The following is a 26,369-nucleotide window of genomic DNA, read 5'->3' as shown; positions in this document are numbered from 1 at the left end:
ATTGTTATTATTTTAGACGTTTTGATAATTTTTTTGTAATTACTTATATTTTTTGCTTCCCTCCAATTAATACTATTAAAGTTTTTAACACCGACATAAAAAATTGAGTTTTGCTTACGGGAAGTATTAATCCGTTTAGTAAAAAAACCCGCCTTATCATAATGGTTCCTTTACTTTAATATTTTCCCTAAGGAAGTCAATGACTCGGCGGTGAATTATCCGCATTGTTACAATGCGACCCGAGTTCAATTCTTGATTACGATTAAATTTTACATTAAAATACTAAATTATTTAATTAAATATAAGATTAATATAATTTACAAATATTTAAAATGATGTAGAATAAATTATAGTACCTAACGTTATAACTTTGTAAAGGACATTCACCAAAGCTGTTTTTTAGAAAAACACCGCAACTTAACAAGCGTTGGAGGCTGAGTGGTTAGAGTAAATCTTGCACGAGGCAGACCCGGGTTTGATTCCCGGCCCGGCGCCAATAAATGGCAAATTGATACCAAGACGAATACCGTGTACAATTGGTGGAAACCTTGCCATTAGACGTAGAGAGGTTGCATAACACTCAGCACTCGTTCCGTGTCAAAACCATTAAGAAGAAGTTGGAGAGAAAACACCCGTACAAACTCAACAGACTCAACATCCACAACCATCATCACACAAACACAACAAACGCAACACCCACAACCATCATAACACCAACTCAACACCCACAACCGTCATAACACGAACTCAACATTCACAACCTTCACATAAACGTTACAATAACGATATATCCAATCACACTGAGTTAAGACTGTCGCGACTGTGAGCGTTGACGAAAAAAAGACCAACCAAACGCCACCGCATATCAATCCGTTAACGCTCACCGTCACACGGTGGTTTTGCTAACCCTTCGAGAAACTGCGTACGCAGTGATTACCCTTTGCCCCGAAAATGCGAACGCGTTCACATACCTGACAGACAGACACTCAGACAGACCCACAGACAGAGCCACAGAGAGACAGACAGACAGACACGGTGGTTGTATAACCCCTCCTAGGGGACTTTGTCCCCTCGGAGAGGTAAAAACCTTTCATCTTCTTTTTACTTACTTCTTCTTGCCGACCACTTTAGAGCAAAAACTACTTATCCGATAAACCTTAGTTTCTAATCATCGTTTTTTTAATTAAGAAACTCTTTTGCCCCACACGTCAAAACACACAAATTGCGTTATAAGTTTACAAAAAAGTAATAATAACAAAACACCCAATTTCTTAATTGTTTTTCAAACAAGTTGGCAAGCCAAAATATACCGCTCCTCGGAAGAGTTTCTAATTTTCAGTGAAGTGTACAATGTATCCGTGGCTCTGTGGTAGAATGCTCACCTGACGTGCAGGAGGGCTCGGGTTCGAGTCCCGCCCGGTACTAACGCAAATTGAAAATTATTTATACTACACCCAATGACAACAAAAACGGGCCCTTTTGGAAAAACCTTTTCCCTAATTCTAAGAAACTGCGTACGCAGCGATTATCCTTTGCCCCGAAAATGCGAACGCGTTCGCAGGCCTGACAAACAGACCCAAAGACAAACCCACAGACAGACAGACAGACACGGTGGTTGTATAACCCCTCCTAGGTAGAAAGTCCCTTCGGAGAGGTAAAAATTATTATATCTATCTTTAAACTTTGTTTTGGCATTTCAAATGAGTGACGACCGAATGCCGTATTTCGAATCGACTTACCTCATCACTTTAGAGTTAAAATACGCAAAGTCCTCCGCATTAAAACAGTAATGTTTCATCTTAATGTATTAACACATGAGTGCCGTGAAATAAATTTTTTGGCAAAGTCTCAATTTTTCCGCCAGTATACGTTGTCTAGTCAGAAATATGGTCAAGTTTTATATGGGTCTTAAACAAATCATTTATAAAACCAGCAGCAGAAGGTTTAGCATATTTGATGTCCAGTAGCGTGATAAGCGGGCTTTGTTTAACAATATTAAACTGCGTATACTGGTGGAAAAATTAAGACCTGGCCCATAATTGGATTTCTTGGCTTTCATAGGCTAAAACATTAGGACGTAGCTATTGGGTGGACGACTCATTTAATGTGGAGGACCTTGCTAATTTTAAGCTTCAGGTTATATCAAGAATGTATTTATTTATACTCAGGGAGAATGAATATGTCGACATTATTGTTAGCGTTTCTCCAATTCCACCCGTAGGGGCCCCGGTATGCTCCTCCTCTTTAACAAAATCAAATAATACTGCAATCTCATTGGTTCTTAAAAATTACATTTTTCGACGCGATTAACGCTCATGCGAGGACGCAAAAAAAAAGACAGCCTCCTTCCCCCCCCCCCCCCAATTTGAGATGTGAGGTTTGTCTAAATTAATAAATTTGTTGATTAAAGTAATTCAAGTCATAAATGTAAATAAATTCGAATAATATTTAAAAAAACCAAGAGATGGCTTTATTGAAAATATACCATAATTTTTAATCAGAAAGTGGTTAACAAAGAAAAAAACATTAATTAAACGGTGAAACCAATTGCACGGCAATAATAAAGATTTATTCTTAAAAACAAGCAAAATTCTATGGGAAAAGCTATTAAATGGGACAAAAGTTATAATTCTATAATATAATTTTCTTGTTCAGAATACCCAAAATGTATAAATTTGCATATTGCGCAAGTAAGTCTTATCGGTTTCGTTTTAATTCGTCTACTTGCAAGGCGTTTGATTTTATCTTAAGGGTATGAAATTGACCGTTTTCCAAATGTTTGTCATAATTTACTGCAAATGTATTGGTTGTTGATAATAAGAAGGGGGCTAGCAAGTGGTACTACAGTTTTTTTTATTAGTCGGGGATGCATATCCTTAAGATAGAGCAGGGTGTTGAATCTTATTTTTGTAAATTGAGAAACGGACACACAAACATATAAAACACCAAAAACATAAACCCCCGCTAATTGTCTCTACGCCAATACCTTGTACATTCCTGGGGTTTTTTCCACGGTATTGTCACCGCTCGTATCCGGCGTTAAAAGTTTTCCCAAGCCGCGGTCAAGTGAAAACCCGTTTGACCAATAAGACTGCGGGGAAAGTTCGCGCCAAAACATTTTGGAGGGAAAGAGATGCTTTCTTTCTCGCCAGTTGGACATTTCTCGCGAAGTGAGCAGATCACCTTAGCGAATTTTTATCTGTTCCACTATTTTTCTAACTCAGGATTTTTCAGTTTATTACTTTTAATTGTAACCATTTTTAAAGTTTCTTTTTCAATAAATTATTTTATCTAATTTCCTCAGCTAAATCGCGCCTGATTAATTTCTTCGTTATTTTTAAGAAAATACGACATTAGTAAGCTCGCGTACGCCGAAATCTTCGAACCGCCAAGTTGTAGGTGTTTCAGTCCGCCTGCAATCTACCACAAAATAGCTCTCCCCACTTCTATGGACATATCTATTTCACATTTTGGTGCCGAAACCCGGGATATTAACGCGTACGGCCAAGGTTTTAATCGTCGGACTTAAAAATCATTTCGCGAGAAGAGACAATCGGGCTAACGTGAACAATCGCACCGACGGATAATCCAAGCGACACCAGCGCCAAATCAAGAGAAATAAACAATTTGAAAAAGAAACGTGGAACTGTTAAATCGGTGATTACGCGATATGTAAACGAACTCGAGAATGAACTATCGTTGCCAGCTCCAAGTACGGATAGACTACAAGCCGGAATAGCGCAACTCAATCCGAAGGAAAAACAACTAGTTCGGTACGATGAGCAGCTCGCTGACCTTCTCGAAGGACTTGAATACGAAACAGACGCGCAAGCGGTTACGGATTACTACAGTAATTATCTCGACGTTGTGAATCGAACTCAGCAAAAGATAGAGGAAATACGAAGCATCCCTACAATTCAACCGAACGGAGATAATAATAGCCATCAATCTCCTCAAGAGCCACCTATATTATAAATTAAAAGATACAGCGGAAGTTACAGGCAGTGGCCAGCCTTTTGGAGCCATTTCGAAGGAAGCATAGACAAGTCCAATCTCAGCAAAAGAGATAAGTTGGAGTACTTGCATTCTTACCTCGAAGGAGACGCCGCGAGAGCGATTCAGGGATTGGTCTGTACCGATACAAATTACGACGCCACAATCGCAATTTTGAAGGAGAGATTCGACAAAAAGGGGCTCATCATTAGCGATCACCTGGATAAATTCATGAAATTAACCCCAGTAAAGAGCGCAAACGATGTTCTCAGCTTAAGACGATTGTACGACACTTGCGAGATAGAGATAAGAAGTTTAAAGAGTATCGTAGTAACCAGTGAAAGCTAAAATACTCTTCTCGGCCACCTCATCTTCGGGTTGCTACCCAGCGATTTAGCCATAGCTTACAGTCGCCGGGGCGGAGACGACGCCGAGATCAAAGTAGACGACCTGCTTCAATTCCTACGCGCCGAAATCGTATGCCGAGAGAGGGCCTTCGCTATCAGCCGACTGGAGACCGACCACAAGCCGCCCGAAAAGAACCGCCCTGAATTCCGCAGCCACAAGCCGAACCCATCTCCGAAGCCCGCCTCCACCTCCTCCTTAAACGTAGGAGTTCAACCGGGACAAGCACCGAGAGCCTGCCCGTTCTGCGAGGACCTAAATCACGGCGCAGCCGATTGCAAAAATTTCACGGGTATGCAAAGAAGAGAGATCGGCGCTAAAAACACTTTTGCTTTATTTGCCTAAAAGACAATCACCGAGCCAGCCGATGTAACCTAAAGGCCCATTTTCATGCTCGCTGGTAGCGGATAAAAATTGTCAAAATTCGCATCCGCCACTCGCAAGCGTGAAAATAAAGCTAAAATATCTGTTTGAAACAGATCGACGCGGAAAGTGAAAAAGTGTGTAGCGGTAGCGGATTTTGTCGATTTTTACCCGCTACCAGCGAGCATGAAAATGGGGCTTTAGAAACAGAAGGTTCTGCCGAAGACACCACGTAAGTCTTTGTGATTCTGAACAGGCCGAAGCCCAGGTATCTCAAGGGCAAAATCACGTATCCCATGCCGGATCAGTTTCCGCCCAAAACCAAGAGTCGAGCACCAACAAATACACCGGGATCCAGCTGTCTTCCGTCTCGAGTGAAACAACTATTCTACTACACACAGCGCTGGTATTGGCCGAAAACCTAGAAACGGAAGCGAAAGAACCTATGCGATGTCTACTGGATGCCGGAGCGCAAAGGTCCTTTATCAAACAAGATGTCGTCGGAAAACTTCGACTACCAGTTGTCGGCGAGGAAGAATTGGACGTATACGGTTTCGAAAGCAACAAGCCAATCAAGGTCAAGCGGAAGAGAGTACGCGTCCTTCTCCGTAACCTACAAGATCCCACGAGGAGCATCATTATCGAGCCTCTAGTAACGCCGTCCGTGACCGGCGCCGTATTCTCCGTTCCGGGAGAAGATATTCGTCGAAAGATGGAGTCCCGCGGCTTTCTTCTAGCCGATGCAGCAGAGATCAACGGAGTACAGACCACCGGGTCAAAGCTTGACCTACTCATCGGAACTGACGCCTATTGGCGAATTATGGAGAAGACGATCGAACGGTTCACGGACAGCCTCGTCGCGATGAAGTCGCTCTTTGGATGGGTAATTCATGGGCCCACCTCGGTCAACGCTACGCCCGTCGGTGTGAATACAGTCGCGGTGATGAAAGTCGTATGCGAGTGTCAAGAAGAAGAAGTACGCGTTTCGGAACAAATTCGCGATTTTTGGGAATTAGATTCCCTCGGAATTCGGGAAACGGACAAGGAGTCCGACGCGGCGGAAACAAACGCGATTATGGAGAAGTTTGAAAGGAACATTTCGTTTCGCGACGGACGTTATCAAATCGCGCTTCCCTGGAAATCGGACCGAGACTTCTTAGGAGACAATTACGCGATCGCCGCTACCCATACGAAAAATCTGCTGAAAAAACTACGTGCCAATCCCGCGCTTTTGAAGAGTTACGACGAAATAATTCAGGAGCAGCTGCAATCGGGGGTAATCGAGAAAGTTTCAAACAACTCCAACACTGAAGGGCATCCCGTTTACTACCTCCCGCATCGCGGAGTCATCAGAAACAACGTTGAAACTACAAAACTACGCATCGTTTTCGACGCATCCTCGGGAAAGCCATCGCTGAACGACTGCCTCGAATGCGGACCCAATTTAAATCCCGAACTGTTCGACGTACTTCTTACGCCAATCAAAATCACCGAGGAAGTAGAAGCCGCTATTCAGCAGGAGCTTTTGGCGAAATATCATGAACCAGCTATCCAAACACTCGTAAATGCCGAGCCTACGGTCGAGGCACCGATAGACATCAAGAAGTTCAGCTCTTTAAGCAAGTTAATCAGAGTCACCGCCCGAGTATTTCGCTTTGCCGAATGCTGCAAAACCAAAACAAAGAGAACTGAAGCTTTAACAGCCGAAGAGCTCGAAAACGCCGAGAATTTCTGGATTCGTAAAGCGCAAGAACAGGTTTTTCCAGAGGAGCTTAGAAGCCTAACCAAAGGAGAGAAAGCCTCCAATAATTCGAAAATCAAGTCACTAGACCCTATCCTAGACCAGCGAGGCCTCATCTGTGTAGGAGGGAGATTGAGAGAAGCGGATCTTTCATATCGGCAAAAACATCCGATCATTTTACCAGCGACACATTACGTTGCCCAGCTCATCGCCTACTGCAGCCACTGTCGCATTCTACACGGAGGAACGAACGAGACTCTCGTGCAAATGAGAGAAAAGTACTGGATCGTGAAAGGAAGACAGCTAGTCAGACGCGTCGTTTACGACTGCAGAGTATGCCGAAAATTTCCCGCGAAGCCGTCGGCTACGACTATGGCACCCCTTCCAGCATCTCGCTGCACGCCCGCGGCAACGTTTGAAGTGACCGGCCTAGATCTTGCGGGGCCTCTCTACACTCGGGATGGCACTAAAGTTTACATCGCACTTTCCACGTGCGGAGTAACTCGCGCGATTCACCTCGAGTTAATTTCCGATATGTCTACGGAAAAGTTTTACTCGCGTTCCGACGTTTTGTGGCCCGTCGTGGCATCCCTAAGACAATTTATTCGGAAAACGCGAAGTATTTTAAACGCGCAGATGCGGACTTGAAACAACTCTTTCGGTTTCTGAGGGGCCAAGAAGTGACCAGGTTTTTCGGGGAATTAAAGATCTCCTGGAATTACATCACTGATCGCGCTAGCTGGCACGGCGGGTTTTGGGAGCGCATGGTCAGATCGCTAAAGAACGCCCTCAGGAAAACCCTCGGATTAGCTAAATTGACTCACGAAGAATTGGAGACGGTATTAACGGAGGCGGAAGCAGTTATCAACTCAAGACCCATATCATTTGTCTCCCAAGATGCCAGTGAGCCCATTCCTCTGACTGCCGCCCACTTTCTCGTCGGGAAACGTCTTACAGCCTTACCATCGAGAACCTTTCCGGAGGACTTGAGAAACGAGTCCACCCAACAAAAACTGGAGCTACGGTGGAAATACATGCAACAACTAAACGACCGATTCTGGCGGCAATGGACGACAGACTACTTATTAGAACTGCGGTCCGCTCATCATGTCACAAAAGGAGCATCAACCAGACCACTACCAGAAAGAGATTTGGTAATGATATCGGAACGCAACATTCCGCGACTGTGCTGGGAAACCGCGTTAGTAGAAGAAGCCTTCAAAGGACGTGACGGCGAAACGCGTTCGTGTCTATTGAGAATGCCGAACGGTACGCGTAAACGTCGACCAATGCCACTTCTATACCTATTGGAGACAACCCTCAATCGTGCTTGAACAATATTGTTCAATGGGGGGAGGGTGTTGAATCTTATTTTTGTAAAACTGAGAAACGGACACACAAACATATAAAACACCAAAAACATAAACCCCCGCTAATTGTCTCTACGCCAATACCTTGTACATTCCTGGGGTTTTTTCCACGGTATTGTCACCGCTCGTATCCGGCGTTAAAAGTTTTCCCAAGCCGCGGTCAAGTGAAAACCCGTTTGACCAATAAGACTGCGGGGAAAGTTCGCGCCAAAACATTTTGGAGGGAAAGAGATGCTTTCTTTCTCGCCAGTTGGACATTTCTCGCGAAGTGAGCAGATCGCCTTAGCGAATTTTTATCTGTTCCACTATTTTTCTAACTCAGGATTTTTCAGTTCATTACTTTTAATTGTAACCATTTTTAAAGTTTCTTTTTCAATAAATTATTTTATCTAATTTCCTCAGCTAAATCACGCCTGATTAATTTCTTCGATATATTTAAGAAAATACGACATTAGTAAGCTCGCGTACGCCGAAATCTTCGAACCGCCAAGTTGTAGGTGTTTCAGTCCGCCTGCAATCTACCACAAAATAGCTCTCCCCACTTCTACGGACATTTCGATTCCGCACAGGAAAGCCCCAAGTCAAAAGTATCGACTTCTGCATCCAAAACGATGTTGTGATTCGTAGAAGAAAAAAATTATATTATGGCTCCATACAAAATTATTCCAAAACCAAAAATAATACTTCCATGAAATTACCGTCTTGGTTACACAGATTATCCCACAGAATGTTTTACGGTTTATACCAAAATAAGTGAAATTCTTAAATTTATACGCTCGCATTTAAAGGAGATGAAATTTTTCCTAATGAAGTGAAATTAGTCCTAAGCTTTAATAGTTAACTTATAACCAAATTTATTTCAGATTATTTAAAAGAAATTGGCCACTGCCCTTTTTCGAAATTGATTAGTTGCAAAATCGTGATTATCAATTAAACTGTTCGCTGAACCTTAATTCGACGAAATAAAGGGAACTGCCTATTATTTAAAAGCGTTTTTTTTCCTTTTATTAGGGTGCTACTGGATGTATGAGTTTTATTTTATATGAATTATTTACGCGCTATTTACTATTTTCTTTTGAAGCAATTGAAATTATTGACGGATATTTCACTTGGGATTCTTCCGACGAGCCCGTTGTCCATGGAATAAGTCTGGAATTTGAAAAAGGAATATTGGCTGCTGTTGTGGGCAAAGTTGGATCTGGGAAAACCTCTCTGCTGTCGTCTGTTCTTGGTGAAACGGAAAAATGCCGTGGAGAGATCAGAGTGAACGTAAGATCAAAAATTCGAATATTATTTATTTCATGGCCGTTCCCTGACCGAATGTTGCGTAGTGTCACCCCTATCTCATTAGATTTCATAAAGAATTATTATATTCTATGACTTGTCCTTCCTATTTGGCCTGCCTCTACCAACGGCACAATTTTATCGCGATAAACTGTTTTTCGGCTATAGACAAGCTGCTTGATGGTGCCCTAAAGTAGTCTCATGCCAGTTAAACGGTATATACATATGCTATATGGTTTCGGCACCTAACTGATGCAACATTCCTACGTTTCGTTTTCCTTGGAAAGCTCACAAAAGAGCTTCTTAATTTGCGCGGCTACAAGGCAATGTACCTTTAATGGAATAAAAGAAAGTCTACAGTGGGGCATACACGAGATACCTTAAAAAATATCTTAAAATTTTGTTGAAGTAATATAAACTCTCTTTCGGTAATTCCGCACCTTCAAATCGGTTTTTATAACAAATACAAGCCAAAACGTTGACGGAAAGCGTTGTTAAAAATAAGATTGGTGGGTATCTTGAGGGTTTTGGTTTAATCAGTCACTAATGTGAATTTGGTATAATCAGTCACTAATGTGAATTTGGTATAATCAGTTACTAATGTGGTTTTGGTATAATCAGTCACTAGTGTTGTTTTGATATAATCAGTCACTAATGTGGTTTTGGTATAATCAGTCTCTAACGTGGTTTTGGTTGTGATTCATTCCATTCCTAATGAGGTGAGCTGATGCGATTAAAAGAATTCCTTTGGTAAAACGCAACCATTCCAAAAATCTGTGGAAAATCCGTAAGCATCGTAGTGAACACAACCAATGTGTTAATACCATAGGTTCTTAAATTAGTTATGATATTACAGGTATCTATGTCTTTGCGTGCAAAGTTATGCCTGGTGTCTCTTAAACCATTTAAATCTTTACAATATAAAAAAGAGTTACACTCGAGCAAAAAGAAATTAAGGTTCCTATGCCGGCTTACCACGATGAAGGCTTTAGTTATTGAGCTATTTAAGTTAAACCACTTTTGTGGAGCTCCCGAACGGAAACAGTTAAATGGTAAATCCAAAGGTCATTTAAATTCAGTCCTTCAACTCATCACGAAGAGTTTCCGGTCACTCTTTTTATTTACATTATATTAGATCAATGCTTTAAAATAGTGAAAATTTGTGATCATACTGGGTTTTACTTTCCATTGTATATTAACTGGTTGAATTAAATCACCGAAGGGAACTGTGGCTTATTGTCCTCAACAAGCTTGGATTCAGAATGCATCTTTGAAGAACAACATTTTGTTTCACCGCGAAATGGACCGAGAAAAGTACGAGGAAATTATTGAGTCGTGCGCTTTAGAAGAAGACATCAACATTTTACCAGCTTTCGACGAAACAGAAATTGGCGAAAAAGTAATTTCATTCCATTTGGGTTCATTAACAATTCTTTTCAAAATTGCATTGAGCGTGTAGTAGAGAAAGTTAATATAACAGTCAATCATATCTGAGAATTTCTGTGTAAAACAATTTGACCACGGCCTTTGAATAGAACCGTATAACATAAACAATTTGTTTATAATCTTAATGTGTGCTCCATTTTATTATATGGCGTTAACTCGACAGTTGGCGGTTAGTCAAAACAATAAAGGAAAACTATATCTGTCAAAATACAACACATATTTGTGGAAATAAAACAATGTTATGCATACAAATTTTCAAATTTGATGTCATAACTTCGGGATAGATTTTTATACAACAATACAACGTTGAAAGAGCTAACCAAATATTTGCAAACATCAAGTTCATTTGTTATATCAGTGCGTAATTAAACTTTGAATATACGCCACTGATATCAATAAATTATTCGCTAATAATGTAGATGAAATGTGCGAATTTAAATCATTTTAGGGTGTGAATTTGGAGTTGGTAGGTTTATAATGGAATCATATATGTAAAAATATATGACTTTGAAACAAAGGAATCTATAAAGTTGAACATTAAAAGGAAGAATATATTACCTTTTAATTCACAGTAACCGTCAAATCATTTAAAATTTAGTACAGAACAAATTAAATGTAAATTTTTTATTGACTCTGGAAATATTCTGTCAATTTCAATGCAAAACTTGTAGCTTATCAAAATCAATTATATCACTAAGAATATTGGCAGAATATCTTTAATTTAAATATGTGAATTTTGCTAATATCAGTATTATAACAATGTTCAAAACCTTCCAGCTTAACTCTACAGAAATCGCTTGAAATGATTGTTAATCTTTAAATATTTCTGCAGGGAATTAACCTTAGGGGGGTCAAAAGCAACGAGTGAGCTTAGCCAGAGCCGTTTACTTGGACCGAGACATCTACTTGTTAGACGATCCTTTGGGCGCGGTAGACACTCACACCTCAAACCATTTATTCGAGAGGGTGATTGGATCCAATGGACTACTTAAATATAAAGTAAGTGTCATATTTTTCAGTTTTTACGCAATTTTTAGGCGTATATTGCAGACACCGTTCACGCATTGAATTTCTTTGGATCGCGGATACACCTGAGGGGGAAAATGTTATACTTAATCTGAAATTCCACAATGATTACATTTTGTAAGCTCTAAAAAAATTATTTTTCATAGCGGTGTCGACGCTCAATCTTTTTGTCAAGTGAAAATCAACTTTTACAATTGATATTTTCATCAAATTAGCCCTACACTGCAAAAAAAACGTTCACTAGTAAATCACTAATAGCACGCTAAAAGTGCGCAACAAAATCGGATCACTATACACCAAGAGATCACATTTGGAACATAGTACTTCGTGTGTGTGTAACTAGTGTACTATAGTGATCTACAAGCGTGAATAATACGTTCTTTAAGCAATTCAAAAGTGTGTACAGGTGAATCACTAAAAGATCACCAGCGCAACAAAATTGGCTCACTTGCTCACTTAAAGCACACTTAGGAAACACATAAGAGAACACTACTGTTTAAGTGTTTTTTGGTGTGTTTTTAGTGTTCCTGAGTGATCTTGTAGTGTTTTTTGGCATTCTGAAAGTGTTTCAAAAACAGTTCAAAATAGAGCACTAAAAGATCACCTACGCAACAAAATTGGCTCACTTGATCAATTAAAGAACACACCGGAAACACAGTAGAACACTTAAACAGTAGTGTTCCCTTATTTCTTTAAGTGAACAGGTGAGCCATTTTTGTTGCGCAGGTGATCAATTAGTGCTCTAATATTGAACGGCATTATTTTTGTTTGCAATTTATTAACGTGAATGATATAAGTATCTTTTTCTGCTACTACAGATATATCTAAAAAAAAATAGTTTAGACCCCGTGCGTTAAAAATCTTGGTTTTACCGATATGGGTAGGAAATAAATATGTAAGGCAATAGGCCCCTGGCGTAGATTAGATATCTGGCAGCATTAAAGCTATCCGCAATGAGGAAAAATACCACATGTGGCTCTCATTTTCGTCTGCTTTATTAAGTTTACACTATAGTCCTTGGATAAATTAAAAGTTAAGCAGACGATTTTGAATTTTCTTGTATCTTCTCTTTTCATGCACGGGGCCTATAGACGCCGTGCGTAGAAAAACAGGAATAAGAGACGGCGCCTACTGTCCGTGTTTGAAAACAAGTGTGTTAGCCATACTGAAACGAATCTAGGTGGCCCCAGCGACGCAGAAGCTTTTGCTTAGCTTCTGCTAAGTGGGATCACCGTGTATCAAACGTCTGTTAAGCCCCCTGTTCTCGTAGCTTTGACTTCATTACCTATTTGTATCCTCTACATGTCGTGGATGGCCGCCGAAAGGGGGCATAACGAAAGTTTTCAGTAGCTAATGGGGATAAAACAAAAGTACGAAATTTCAATTCGCTACCGAAATTAGACTAGGTGGCGCAGCGACGCTCAAGCTTTAGCGTCTGCTAAAAGGATAAATATAAACAATAAGTTGTTACGCTTAGTGTACCAATTGGCACTATAAATTTAAAGTGTTCGAAAAGAGATTATGTGGTGTACCAAATTTTACAACGTGGTGTTCTCAAAGTGATAATTTAGTGTACCAAACCATTGATACTAGTGTTCTAAATGTGTTATGCGTTCTTTAAGGGCACCCTGATCACTTTAAGAACACTGATAGGTGAAACGAGATCACTTATAAGCGATATTTTCAAAAGAGAGAACACTCAGAGATCGTAAAAGCACACATGGGATCACTTTGTAGAACATATACAGATCACATGTATGTGCTACCAATGTGTACAATAGTGATCTTAAGGTGAACGATTTATTTGCAGTGTTGCCTACGAAATTACTTTTAGCTAAGAATAAAGCCTATAGTCTACGACCGCATACGAAAGGTGTATTTTGAATTTAGCTTAAGATAATCAGCACCTAAATAAAACAACAATTTTTTGTGCAAAATTTCACTTTGATTAGTTTATCAATGATAACAAGAATGTTTAAACTTCCATTTAATAACTTAATTTTAAAACTTGTTTTAGACGAGAATAGTGGTTACCCACAATTTGTCTCTTCTTCCGCGTTTCGATGTTGTTTACGTGATGGATAATGGTAGAATTGAAGGCAAAGGGACGTACGAGGAATTGCTACAGAAAGAGGGTCCGTTCAAAGATCTCTTAAATGAGTTAAACAAAGAAGGAATTAAAAACAAAGGGATTGTTCAGAAAGAAAAATCGAAAGCAGACATCTCGAAATATACTTCAAAAAGGTAATTCCAATGTTCTATTCTGTAGTTAAACGACTTTGGTGGTCTTCAACGTTTTCCAGCAACACCTTTAGAAGTAGGCGCTCTGCTACATTTTTCACGGAATTATTTCCTTCTATGCTGTTAGAAACACTAAACAAAGCTAAGATGATCAAGGAAAGCACAGACCATAAATCAATGGGTATGAAATAAAACGATATAGCAAAGAAAGTACAGTACATTGTTTAACCTCGTTTAAGCGCTTTAATGCTAGTGAGTAGGACGATTTTTTATTTTTACAAATTATAAGATAACTAGACAAAGCATTTAAACTTGTTATTATTTTATTGGTAGCTGATCAGTCCAATTCAAAGTTAAATATTTTAATACTAATTAGATAAAAACTAACGAATGAAATGTTAATGATCTTTAATGTTTATATATGTTGACACTAAATTTAACTTGCTTAAATAATTTGGTTAGACCATGAAACTAATCCTAGAAATTAAATTACCGATATACTTATATTTAAAAGTATAAAAAAATACGGTTACTAAAGTAAAGGTTTAACATAAAAAGGATTCATAATTCATAGGTGGTACCAGATAAACGATTGGCATGCCTCTTAAAATCAGTTGATACCCGTGCACAGTGTTCCAAAAGCCCGATTTTTTGGCCAGAAAGTGCATATAATTCATATTTGTACATATTTCGTTTATTCAGAATACCTGGATTTGTCAAATCTAAATATTTTTTCACGCGACATTAGCGGGTAAGAATCTTCCTATTGCGTTTTGGACCATTTTAACTTTTACATTGGATAGATTAAGCTATTTTTGGATGGCGAAGTCTCGCAGATAAATAAAGATACAAAACGGAAACCATCTCAAAATGCACAAAAGCAACCATCTTTGACTGGCTTTAAATCCAAACGTTGCGAGCCACTTTCGTAGATCTTTTCAGTATGGTTAGACAAGAAGTCATATAATGTAATTACGGTGAAAAATCGTTACGGTCTCTGTTAGTTCGTCAACCATTGACATTGATCTATGATAAAACAATTTCTTAAATAAATCCAAAACTTAAATTTACTCAAAGATAGTTTTTTTTTCGCCTTTTTATTCTAAAATATAGACTTTTATATTGTTTGCGTACAAAGTTCAAGGATGTATCTTCCATGAGTTGCTATTCTAAAAGGGGCGAAAATTACTACCTGATTAGAATAGCTTAATCTATCTAATGCAAAAGTCAAAATTGTCCAAAATGCAATAGGAATCTAACTTGGCCGTTAGGGGTCAAATGAAAAAAATATTTCGAATTGACAAATCCGGGTATTCTGAATAAACGAAATATGTTCAAATATTTCTTATATGCTCTCTCTGGAATTTTGGCAAAAAATCGTGCTTTTGGTACACTGCGAGGCTACGAAAGAGTTTTTGTAAAGGCGAGGAGAAATGTGTATTTTTATTGGGACTTTTACACCGTGAAGTTACAGACTTAAATGGTGTGGGATGCCCCAAAGTGACGGAACTATATGAAGACGGACCCATGTTATCGTACCTTATCCCTCACGAAACGAACTATTTAAGTAAAAAATATAACTGCGCTTTAGAGAAAAGCACTTTTTATGCCGGGTGATTATAAGAAATATCAATGCAAAATTGGAGACCATTAAATACAAAGCAATTTTTCAAATAGTCCATTTTTTCATTGAAAGGCTAAAGAAAGACGTGCGAGCGCGTGTTGCGGAAGCGGGTCTGGCACGCGGAGTACCGCGACTGTCTCCAATAAACTAACGGTCGCGGACATGTAAAGGATTGGCAGTAATAAACATATTGTGACAACTGTGCGTCAGAGCAAATTGTGTCCAACCCTTGTGATGACGAACGTTATATTTTGGACCCTTGCCCATGCATCGTAATAAAGCAAAACAAAATCTATTCAATGACAAATTTATTACGTATTTCTTATACAGGAATTCAGATATCAGACAATCGTTTATATTTTTGGTTTCAATCTTTCCAATATATTAAACAATTTTATTGCCCGACACCAATTTAAAGAAAAATATAAGCAATAGCCACCGCAAGTCTTACTAGAATTTCCTTGCAATTGATCAGAATTATACGTAAAAGTTAAGCTGTTTCGTTCTATAAAATAGTTAAAAATAATCTTTCGAAGAATGTACAATTGAGTGACTTAGATATATATATCATACACCAATGTGTTCCTGCCCCTTTGGACGTATCAGTGTTCACGATGTAAAGTGAAGGATACGTTTTCACATTCTTGGGAAGTTTATCCGCAGTGCAAACTCATTTGAGCAAATATCTGGGTTATGGGTCGTTCTTGAGTAGTTTTACAAGTTGTTGTGAGTCCATTATGAGCTTTGATCGAATGAAACTGATCTGCTCTTGTCGATTTCAACCAAAGATTGGTATTTGGAATAATAAATCACGCTGACTGTAGACGGCAATGATTCTCCGAATATTAATTCGAGACGAACGCTCCCGTTCTTTTTAAGGTTGAAACATCAGTCGATCTTCCGTTAAGGTCGGGGGTTAAATCGAATAAGAATAAGGCATTTCCATTGGCGAATTCTTCACGTTCAATATAATTTCCTTCGTCAATATTCCATTGACCAGTTTGTAGGATCTCATAAACAATTTATCTTTGAAATTAGGGCGATTTGATTTAGCGGAAAGATTTTAAAGGTCTCCCAAATAATCATTCTGGTCTACAAAACCGATAACCAACATATTCGGTATTTGACTATTATATAAGCTGTCTTTGACGCATATTTTGTTCCGTTTTGAAATTACATTCCGTTTGGGAGATAGAATATTTCATTGTGGCCAGTTCCAAAGCTTTAGCGTGAGATATCATAATCTCTGGCGTCAATCTATCTTTTCTGACGAACATTGGTGCGTGTGTGAAAATGACTTTGCATTTTTCTCCGTCTGTGTGTAAACAAAATTCGTTTGAACCTTTGAAAAAATGAAATTTACGTCAAGTGAGGAATAAACCCAGTTTTTTGAAAAATATCGGCTCGTACAACTCCTATCATGTCAATGACCAATTCTTGAGCAAATTTTCCAGCTTTGTCTTTATAGAATAGAGACGCAGTTAAGAAACTTTCCTTGGCTGGACCACCGAATTTCAAGAGAGTTTGAATCATGCTCTTCTAAGGGTACTGTTGAGGGCATAACGTAGCTGATCTGTCACCTAAATCGTGAACTTCGCCAAAGTGACTGTGTAAAAAAAATTTCTGGACCAACTTTGTCCGCAGGCGTTGTTTTTGATATAGCGTTATGAATATTGGGTTTTGGTAAAGTTCCATCTAGTTTCACAATTTTCACTTGAAATGTACGTCTTAGAGTTTCCGGCGATATAGAAAATAAATGCTTGGTTTTATTTAACGTTCGATGTTGGATTATATTCAACGCATTGACATCTTATTATACCCGTTTGAGTATAAGGTACGTGAAATATGTCAAGTTCCGAAATAATGCTATTCTGCGAACTGGGGTGGGCTAGGGACATTGTTCAAGGGTGACTACGATAATATATCAGACTCTAGCATAGAATGTCTTTTCTTCTTCCTGGTTCGAACCGAACTGATGATGGGAGACGTGTTACGTTTCCTTATACAACCAATTCCAGTCAGCTTAGTAACAGTTACTGCAATGGCGGCTCTTCCTAAAATCCCCCCCGCTTCTTTCCCTCACATTTTAACGCGTCTTTAATGGGCACACCACTCGAGACGTCAGATGCAATTTCAGCCGACTGAAATTCCTAGGCCAATATATTTCCAAGACCGTATCCTCTTTGCACCACTTCTCCACGGTATACCGGAATTGATCCGAGTCCAAATGGTTGTACAACTCTACTTTTTGTGACTGATTAAGATTCTGATTAATTAAATCCGTTTTCGTATTCAAGTTTTTGTCAAGTTTCGGTTGCGAATTGAGTTGTCGATAAACGTCTTCAAAAACTAAAATCATCTTTCTAGCCATTTTTGATAGCTCTACTTATAACCGCGCATGCTGCACAGCTCACAATTGAAAGAAGTGGTGCTAAGAGTAACGGTAAAATCCCGCCTTTATAATTAGAATCATTTTCCGTTTTTAAAAGGTAATGGGTTTAAATATCTTCCGCAAAACTTTAAAATGTCGCTTTAATCGCTTCTTCTGATCATCGGACAATTTTACATTGCCACGCGTAACATTTATACTCATCCCACATTCGTGTCGTTATAAGCATATTTAATTGTGGTATTTCTCTGACACGAATTAGACGTAGTTAGATATTTTAAAAACTACTTATGATTATGAATTATCTTCATTTTGGGAAAAAAACGGCAGCTTCTTCTCCTGGTACAAGTTTGGTTCGTAGTCTTGGATCATCTGACATAGTTGGTTTCAAAACCACCCATAAATAACCAAAGTCTCTAGCAATTGCTTGATGAAAGGCGTCATTGACGTATTTACTGTTAGATGGGGAAATCGGTCTAGCCAAATGAAATTTTGCTGATTTGTCACATGGTGTCTTGAAAATTATCAGATAGTGAGCGTTTAAATTTAATGTTCTAATTTCCTTCACGGGATAATACAAATTGTGCATAAGTACAAAAACCGAAGTGTTTTTATGATGGGAACCTCTTATAAACAAATTTGTGACGTCCATGTTATTTGATATTTCACAAAGTAAAAGTCATCGAGAATAACAAAATTATTGACATTTAGGTGGAAAATATTAACGTCTACTAATCCTTCGTGAAATTTCACTGTGGGTGTATCATCTAATATCAAATTAAACAGTTTTGGTTGATATTCCGTGTAACACCATATAATTAACTCTGGTGGGGTGAAATACACGTATCTTTACATTGGAAAGACTAGCCATGAAAAAATATTTCCCAGACTGAGTCGCACCTGCGATCAGACCGTTAAAAGGATGTTGGGTCTGAAAACCGTTTTAAAGAATAACACCCGGTTTTCAGTGGGCGGTTTTTGTGCGATTTTCGTATTTTTTTGCGGAAAAGGAAAAACATTTCCTGTTATTTTTGCGAAATTCGTGTTTTTCCGTCGCGGGTCCTATTTCAATTTTTGCGATATATATTTTGGTGCGGTTTTTCCCCCGTAGACTTAGACCAATCATAGCCAGTCTTTTAATCACGTGATTTACGAAACAACGAGGGAGCGCGTGTGTTTACCTTTTTCAAGTCGCCATTTTGAAATTTCGAGATAAGACTTATAAGCTTAGCTGTTTAATCTGATATAGTATATCATCAGCACTCTGCAGTGTATTTAGTTAAAATAACAAAAATTAATTCTGAAGCTATTGTAGAAGAGATTAGAAAATGCCCATATCTTTGGGATAAGAAAAACTCGAGCTACAAAGATGTAATCATGAAAGACAATAGGAGGAAATCTATCGCAACAATTCGTTTCGCCCAGTGAAAACTCACAAGCGGAAAAAATTTAGGAAAACGGATTTTACGTTTTCCGATCTTTTTGCGAAATTATATACGCAAAGAAAATCGCCGAGTGAAAACCGAGTGTTAAACATTTTTCCCAAATAAACAAGATTTTATTCACCAAAGTTATTAAGCGTTACAGACTATTCTGGCAAATATGAATTTACAAACATCATCATTTAAATAGGTTTTTAAAGTAAATATCTTATAAATCTCAATGTAGTCGATATTTTTACCTCTCCGAGGGGACAAAGTCCCCTAGGAGGGGTTATACAACGACCGTGTCTGTCTGTGGGTGGGTCTGTGGGTGGGTCTGTGGGTGGGTCTGTGGGTGGGTCTGTCTGTCTGTCAGGACTGCGAACGCGTTCGCATTTTCGGTGCAAAGTGTAATCACTGCGTACGCAGTTTCTCAAAGGGTTGGCAAAACCACCGTGTGACGGTGAGCGTTAACGGATGCATTTGCGGTTTGGTTTGGATGGTGTTTTTTCGCTCACCGTCGTGACGGTTTGGTGTATTACGTTTTTGTAATGTTTATGCGTAGGTTGTGAGTGTTGAATTTGTTGTGTTTGTGTTCTGATGGTTGTGCATGTTGAGTCTGTTGTGTTTATATGGGCGTTTTCTCTCCAACTTCTTCTTAATGACTTTGGGACGGACCGAGTGCTGAGTGTAATGCTACCTCTCAACGTCCAATGGCAGGGTTTCCACCAGTTGTACACGGTATTCGTCTTAGTATCAATTTGCGATCGCATCGGGCGGGATTTGAACCCGAGACCTCCTGATTGACAGGCGGACGTTCTACCACAGAACCACCGACACTTGTTACGCCTTATTGAAAATTAGACCTTCAGCTTTATCGGAAGCGTATTTAATAGAGTACGAAATTTTGGTTTAATTGAAATAGAATTGAAATTGCAATTATTGCATCGAAGAAATTCTAATTTAGCGTTTCTCTATTGATTAAAAACAAATGCGCCACCCAGGTTTCGAACCCAGGCCATTCGGCTTGGCAGTCGAGCGCTCTACCACAGAACCACCGATAGCTGCTTAGATTAACTGAAATTAAGACAGGCATCGTAAGCATAATAGGTAATAAAGTCTTTTTTTATTAATGAATTTATGAAGGCCTAATCTGGTATTTTTTAAAGGTTAAATCTTGTTTTAGCGCAGTCAGCCGAGATTAGAGGGTTAAAGGGTAGACCCTGTGGGTGGTCCACTTTCTTAACGACCTATATATAGTTCTGTTAATTCAAAGCAGATAATTTAACGTTAATTGCTTTAAAAGCTGGCGGTTAGTCAAGTGGCTCTCTGTGCTTTGTTGATGGTAAGGTTTTTGCTTCTTGTAAATACATTTGGTGTGGATATTTGGATATCTACGATTTCTAACGCAGTCAATGATTTCTTGGGTGTGCGAGTCATTATATGATATTGGAAATTGAACGGCATTGGTCTTTTTCATGTGGTATGCGTCACAACGTCAACAGGAAGTGAACGAGTCGTCCACTACCAGATATCTACGGTATCTTCATCAAGGGCGAGTGTTGAAATAAAATGAGCGTTAAAGATGCGGCAAGTATTTCGTAAGCGAGTAATTCCAAAAAGCCTCTGTAGATATTTCATTAAAATTTGCTTCGTATTATATTTAACTGATAAACTTGTTCTGTAAAAGGGTTTAATTCAATTGTGCATTGTTATAGTACGTCTAACTTACTGTTGTAACTACTTAACTTATGATATTCTGAATAAATTAAAATTGGTCGTTTCGTCTCAATTATTTTAATTATAATAAAAATTTTATACCGGGCGGGATAGAAATGGGTTAATATTTTTAACAAATAACTCTAAATTGCGGAGATATATCTTTAAGGGTTATCTCGAGAAATTAATACCACTAGGGACAATTCTTCCGAGGAGAGGTATATTTTGGCTTGCCAACTTGTTTATCATAGCAACACGCATTTCCCAGTCTTATAAACAGTTCTCACAATATGTTTATTACTGCAAACATTTTCACGTCCGCGACCGTTAGTTGACTAGAGACAGTCGCGGTTCTTCGCACCCGTTTCCACACCACGCACTTGCTAGCTTTGAGTATTCACCACCCAGCACCACCCGGTGTTCAAGCTTTGTGTAATCACCACCCAGCACCACCCGCTGGTGTAGCCTTGGTAGTTTACCAATGGGTTTTGGCCTTCAACTGCGCTGGTTGGTATCGGTACGAAGACCCTACTATCGCTGCTTTTTGATACGGAACTTTTAAAAGAGTACAATTTTTGTTATGTATCACAACTGTTGGAACATTTGATAATCTCTTGTGTTAATAGACCATTTTGTTAAGAATAATTTCCATTTTAGATTCATAATTTTTGCAATTAATCTCGCAGATAATTGCTCAGTTTTTCTAACAGCGTTATTCTTATGAATTGTGTTTATACAGGGTCTTTTTTTTTGCTCGGAAAAGTGTTTTTTTTCAAAAACTATTTATAGTACCGATTTCAAATTTGGAAGGTCAATTCTCTATACCGGGGGACATCAGTTTGAGAAATTTGAGCGTTTTCGGTAATGTTTTTCACCAATTTTGAAAAATTATTTTTCGACCACTAGGTGCGAGATAAAAAATTTCTATTATAAAGTTGTAGGCCGTCATCGAAAACCCTTAAAAATTGTTCACTCGACGAAAAACAATTTATTTATCAGTGAAAATTCGAGCTTGAAAAATTTACAAGTTGGTGAAGCCAAATTACGATTGTTTGAAACGATAATTGAAACCGAATTACCTAATCCAGTTGAAACTTTGGTTAAAAAAACGACCGGATTTAAAAAACACGAGGCTATAGGTCAATCCTAAACATGCATTGGGTATTTAAAGGAAAACGTTGGGAGATTATTGTCAGTGTTTGATAATATTTCGAACAATGCCTCGTTATTCAGTAGCTGAGCGTACCGAGATAGTTGCCATTTACTATGGAGAAGCAGCGCAAAACCTTAGAAGAGTGACTGAAATCTTCGCAGAAAGACATCCAAATGGAGCACCATCTGTAAATACAGTAAGACGAGCAATTCACGATTTCAATCAATTTGGTAACTTGCAACCTAGGTTTCGCGGATTTGGTCAACCGGATTTAGACTTCGAGAACAATGTACTCGCGTACTTTGTGGCATATCCTCGTCACAGTTGTGCTAACGCCGCTGCTGATTTGGGTTGTTCTGCAAATCGTGTGTTGAAAATTTTTCGTAAGAATCGCTATCACCCATACAGAGCTACGCTCCACCAAAGACTAATTGACGGAGACCATCAAAGACGTTATGAATTTAGCAACTGGTTACTAAATGCTGTCCAAGAAGATAGACAATTTTTGCGCCATGTTTTGTTCTCCGACAAAGCGTCATTTTCTAGAGATGGGCCCTTTAATCATCAAAACAGCCATCTTTGGTCTGACATCAACCCACATTGGGGTTTTGAATATCATCACCAGGTTCAATTTGAACGGGTCAATGTTTGGGTTGGACTTGTTGGAAACCGTTTGATTGGTCCCTTTTTTCCTGCCGACGAACCTCAACGGCCAAAGGTATTAACATTTTCTACAGAACGAACTGAGTGACGCAATCGACGACCTTCCATTGGCTGAAAGATGTCAGTTGTGGTTTCAGCAAGATGGCGCCCCTCCGCATTTTTCCCGGCAAGTAACTGAGCACCTCAACAACGAGTTTCCTGAAAGGTGGATAGGGAGAAATGGTCCAGTGCATTGGCCAGCAAGGTCACCTGACCTAACACCGCTGGATTATTTTCTCTGGGGATTCGTTAAAGCAAAGGTATACGCCACGCCCATTGAAACTAGGGAGGAACTCATTAGACGAATAATCAGTGCTTGCCGAGACGTCACACCAGAAATGGTAGAGAAAGCGTTTGAGAGCTTAATTGTCCGCGCACAAACCTGTGTTGCAGCCAATGGTGATATTATTGAAAATGTTTTGTAAAAATTTATGTGAATAAAATATCTGCATTTAAAAACCAAACGTGTACATTTTTTCAAGTGTGAAAACTCTACTACGTTTGTATTAGACTTGTTCCCTTTTCAATTATCGTTTCAAACAATCGTAATTTGGCTTCACCAACTTGTAAATTTTTCAAGCTCGAATTTTCACTGATAAATAAATTGTTTTTCGTCGAGTGAACAATTTTTAAGGGTTTTCGATGACGGCCTACAACTTTATAATAGAAATTTTTTATCTCGCACCTAGTGGTCGAAAAATAATTTTTCAAAATTGGTGAAAAACATTACCGAAAACGCTCAAATTTCTCAAACTGATGTCCCCCGGTATAGAGAATTGACCTTCCAAATTTGAAATCGGTACTATAAATAGTTTTTGAAAAAAAACACTTTTCCGAGCAAAAAAAAAGACCCTGTATAATTTTAATTGCTTAATATTTATTTTATACACCTGATTTTAAAAAAATTAAAATTATTTGCAAATTCAGAGAAGTAACTTTTGAAAAAAATTGTGATGAAATCGTTGGAAAAAAGATAATTTCAGAGGAAAAAAATATTCAAAGTAGGGTAAGTATTTTGTGAACATTATTCGCTCATCATTTATATCTTAAACATTTTTTATTTCCGTCACTTCAGAAGTTCTCTGCTACATTTATATAATCTTGAAACATATTTTAGCAGAATGCGTGACTAATGTAGACAAATCAATTTGGTTATTTGGTAGACATTTTTGCTGGAAAACAATCGTTAAGCCTCAATAGGTGTTTGTAAAAAAATGAGAAGGGAAAAAAATTAGGGGGAAGGTATTAAAAACTGTTTCGGCACGTGACATTTTCTCCTCTGACCCTTTGAGCAGACGCTCCGAACTCTCGGAAGACTCGGATCAAGAATGTATTTTCCGCAGTTGTTTTTATTTAAATCTTAGTTTTTCAGATTAGATTTTAAATATTTTTTTTATGTTGCCTTTATTTAGTATTCGTGGTTTCCTGTTAGTAAACCATCTTCATTGAGAAGAAAAGGTAGAATATATCTGCAAATATTTTAAGCCTATGACCAAGGAGGATTAAGAAGGGGAGTGGTTTTGTTCGATTTTTTTCTTTTCCAGCCGCGGTCAAAGCGGAGGAAAACTTCGCGGCTGGGCCGCTAGAGGCGCTCGGGAGGAAATCAGGGGAAAATACGGGACACTTCAGTTTTTAGCGCCACCTATTGCCAATAAGGGAATTTGTTTTATGTTTTTCTACATTTTAATTTTAGTGTCGGTGGGTTCGGTAGGCGAGGTCGTTTTTGAAAATATTTAGTTATAATTAGTGCCTTAAAACAATGAAGAAGTACAAAAATTATAATGAACGATCATATCTATTGTAAAAAAAAGCCACAACGCCTCAGAGGCATAAATAACTCTTCCTGTAATAGAAGTAAGTACAAATTTCGTTAAGCCTTGGCTAACCTATTAAATTATTGAATATATGTTTATGGAGGATATTTTTAATTGTAGTTGCGTTCGACAAAACAACACTGGGATTGAAAATTGAGAAAGTGTTGCACAGTGCATCAAACTTAAAGGGATATTCTACAACAGGAAGACCTTCATGTGTTATTGTAAATATTTACATATTTATGTACTTTTAATCAGGATTCTTGGTTACTAAACTGATTGTTCTTATTTTAGGAGTGTTTCGAAGAAATAAGGGTAAAAAAAATTCACTTTCTTACTGAAGAAGCAACTGATTGTTTAGAAATTTTCTCCAATAATAATGAGATCAAAGCAACATTTGATAAAGATAAATATATGAAAAACAGGATTGCGTTAACCAGTAGCCAAACGTTTGCGGAAAAAATGATGCCCTCTTTCCAGCACTTACAAACATTTAAAAACTTGAATCACCAAAATCAACATTGTGTTATTCAAGTGTTTTTGGTCCGCATGATAAGGGAACTTTACAACTTATTCATTTTAGATAACATTGATAACCATGATTCAAACCAAAGTAAAAATGAGAATGTTTTAGACGAATCAGTACTTCACCAGGTAGCTGGTTATGTAATAGACCAGTTAAGTGGTTTCTATGGTTCTGCAGCATTTGAAATAAACAGCCTACAAGACAAAACTCAACCTAAAGAAGCATTTCATGGGTGGTCACTAAAATTGGATCGTGGTGGGTTGATATACTTGAAAAGGGAAGCTTTTCAGTTTTTTGTCAGAGCCCATAAATTAGTCACTCCACATCTCCAAATAAGAAAAGTAATGGAGGAAAATAACAATAGAAATGAACTTATTCTAGAAAAGTTGTACAAAGATCATGCGCTAAAGATATTGTGGCAGTCGCTATGGAGTGATGAGACAAATTCTAAAGCTGCTTTAGCAAAATGTTTCCAAATTTTTTTAAATTGTCATCTTAAAGGGTTTACTAGTCATATCAAAAATCAGATTCAAATTAAAAAAAAGACAAGTTTAAATACGTGTGGTATCCGAAATGAGTTAAAAGTTTTAAGTGAGAAAAAAGTTGATAAAAAAAAGGCTGCAAATTAAATTTTGTGATAAGGTTGGCCAAATATTAAACGTGATAAGCACTGCAAATGTTCAAACCAAGTCAATGTTTTTAATAAAAACGTGATATTTTAAATCTATAATGATAGTATGTTTAATACAATAAAAATAAGTAACATATAAATGTATCATAAACGTGTTTCCATAGGATTTTTTTATCATTCTTCTTAAGTAGTCGAACTGGATATACTGTTTTATCTTTCTTTTTGTGCAATTTACCACTTTTTTCTAGGTTGTTACGCGCAGTTTTCTGAAGGTGACAAACATCAGATATGAAAAATAGTGGTTCGTAATTATTGAACATGTTTGAACATCGATACCCTATTCTATCTCCGTTCAAAATTTGTGCATTCTCGGTACTATCTTTTATCAGTTTCTGGTTAATCGGTGCCTTGTCACATATTACTGTTAATATTTTAAATCCCGCTCCGCATAAATTCTCAATAGCTTCCCAAACAATCGATGATATATCATTGGAGTTCAATTTATCGCAAGGGAAAAAAGC

General features: G+C 38.1%; 2 protein-coding genes across 5 annotated transcripts in view; both read left to right on the top strand.

Moving 5' to 3' along the window:
- LOC149954472 (ATP-binding cassette sub-family C member 3-like) overlaps window positions 1-11,525 on the top strand; it is a 48,631-nt gene extending 37,106 nt beyond the window's left edge. For 3 of the 4 annotated variants that reach the window (XM_090169081.1, XM_090169082.1, XM_090169083.1), the window contains one exon: window positions 8,954-9,039. Coding sequence is in view for 1 of the 4 variants with exons in the window: in XM_090169084.1 (XP_090025210.1) it covers window positions 8,954-9,019 (66 nt within the window). In the remaining 3 variants the exon portion in view is untranslated. Of the gene's footprint in view, window positions 1-8,953; window positions 9,142-10,378; window positions 10,556-11,434 lie in introns of those variants that run through there. The other variant, XM_090169084.1, reaches the window with a different exon arrangement.
- LOC149954471 (ATP-binding cassette sub-family C member 1-like) overlaps window positions 9,117-26,369 on the top strand; it is a 41,967-nt gene continuing 24,714 nt past the window's right edge. Inside the window, exons 1-6 of the mRNA XM_090169916.1 lie at window positions 9,117-9,141; window positions 9,832-9,875; window positions 10,379-10,555; window positions 11,449-11,601; window positions 13,646-13,872; window positions 23,805-23,883. Coding sequence (XP_090026042.1) covers window positions 9,117-9,141; window positions 9,832-9,875; window positions 10,379-10,555; window positions 11,449-11,601; window positions 13,646-13,872; window positions 23,805-23,883 — 705 coding nt within the window. The remainder of the gene's footprint in view (window positions 9,142-9,831; window positions 9,876-10,378; window positions 10,556-11,448; window positions 11,602-13,645; window positions 13,873-23,804; window positions 23,884-26,369) is intronic.

Source organism: Leiobunum rupestre, chromosome 3 (assembly GCF_980474605.1).
Source record: "Leiobunum rupestre chromosome 3, qqLeiRupe1.1.hap1, whole genome shotgun sequence".
NCBI lineage: Eukaryota > Metazoa > Arthropoda > Arachnida > Opiliones > Sclerosomatidae > Leiobunum > Leiobunum rupestre.
The sequence above is the reverse complement of the archived record's forward strand: the minus strand, read 5'-3'. Positions and strand labels throughout refer to the sequence as shown.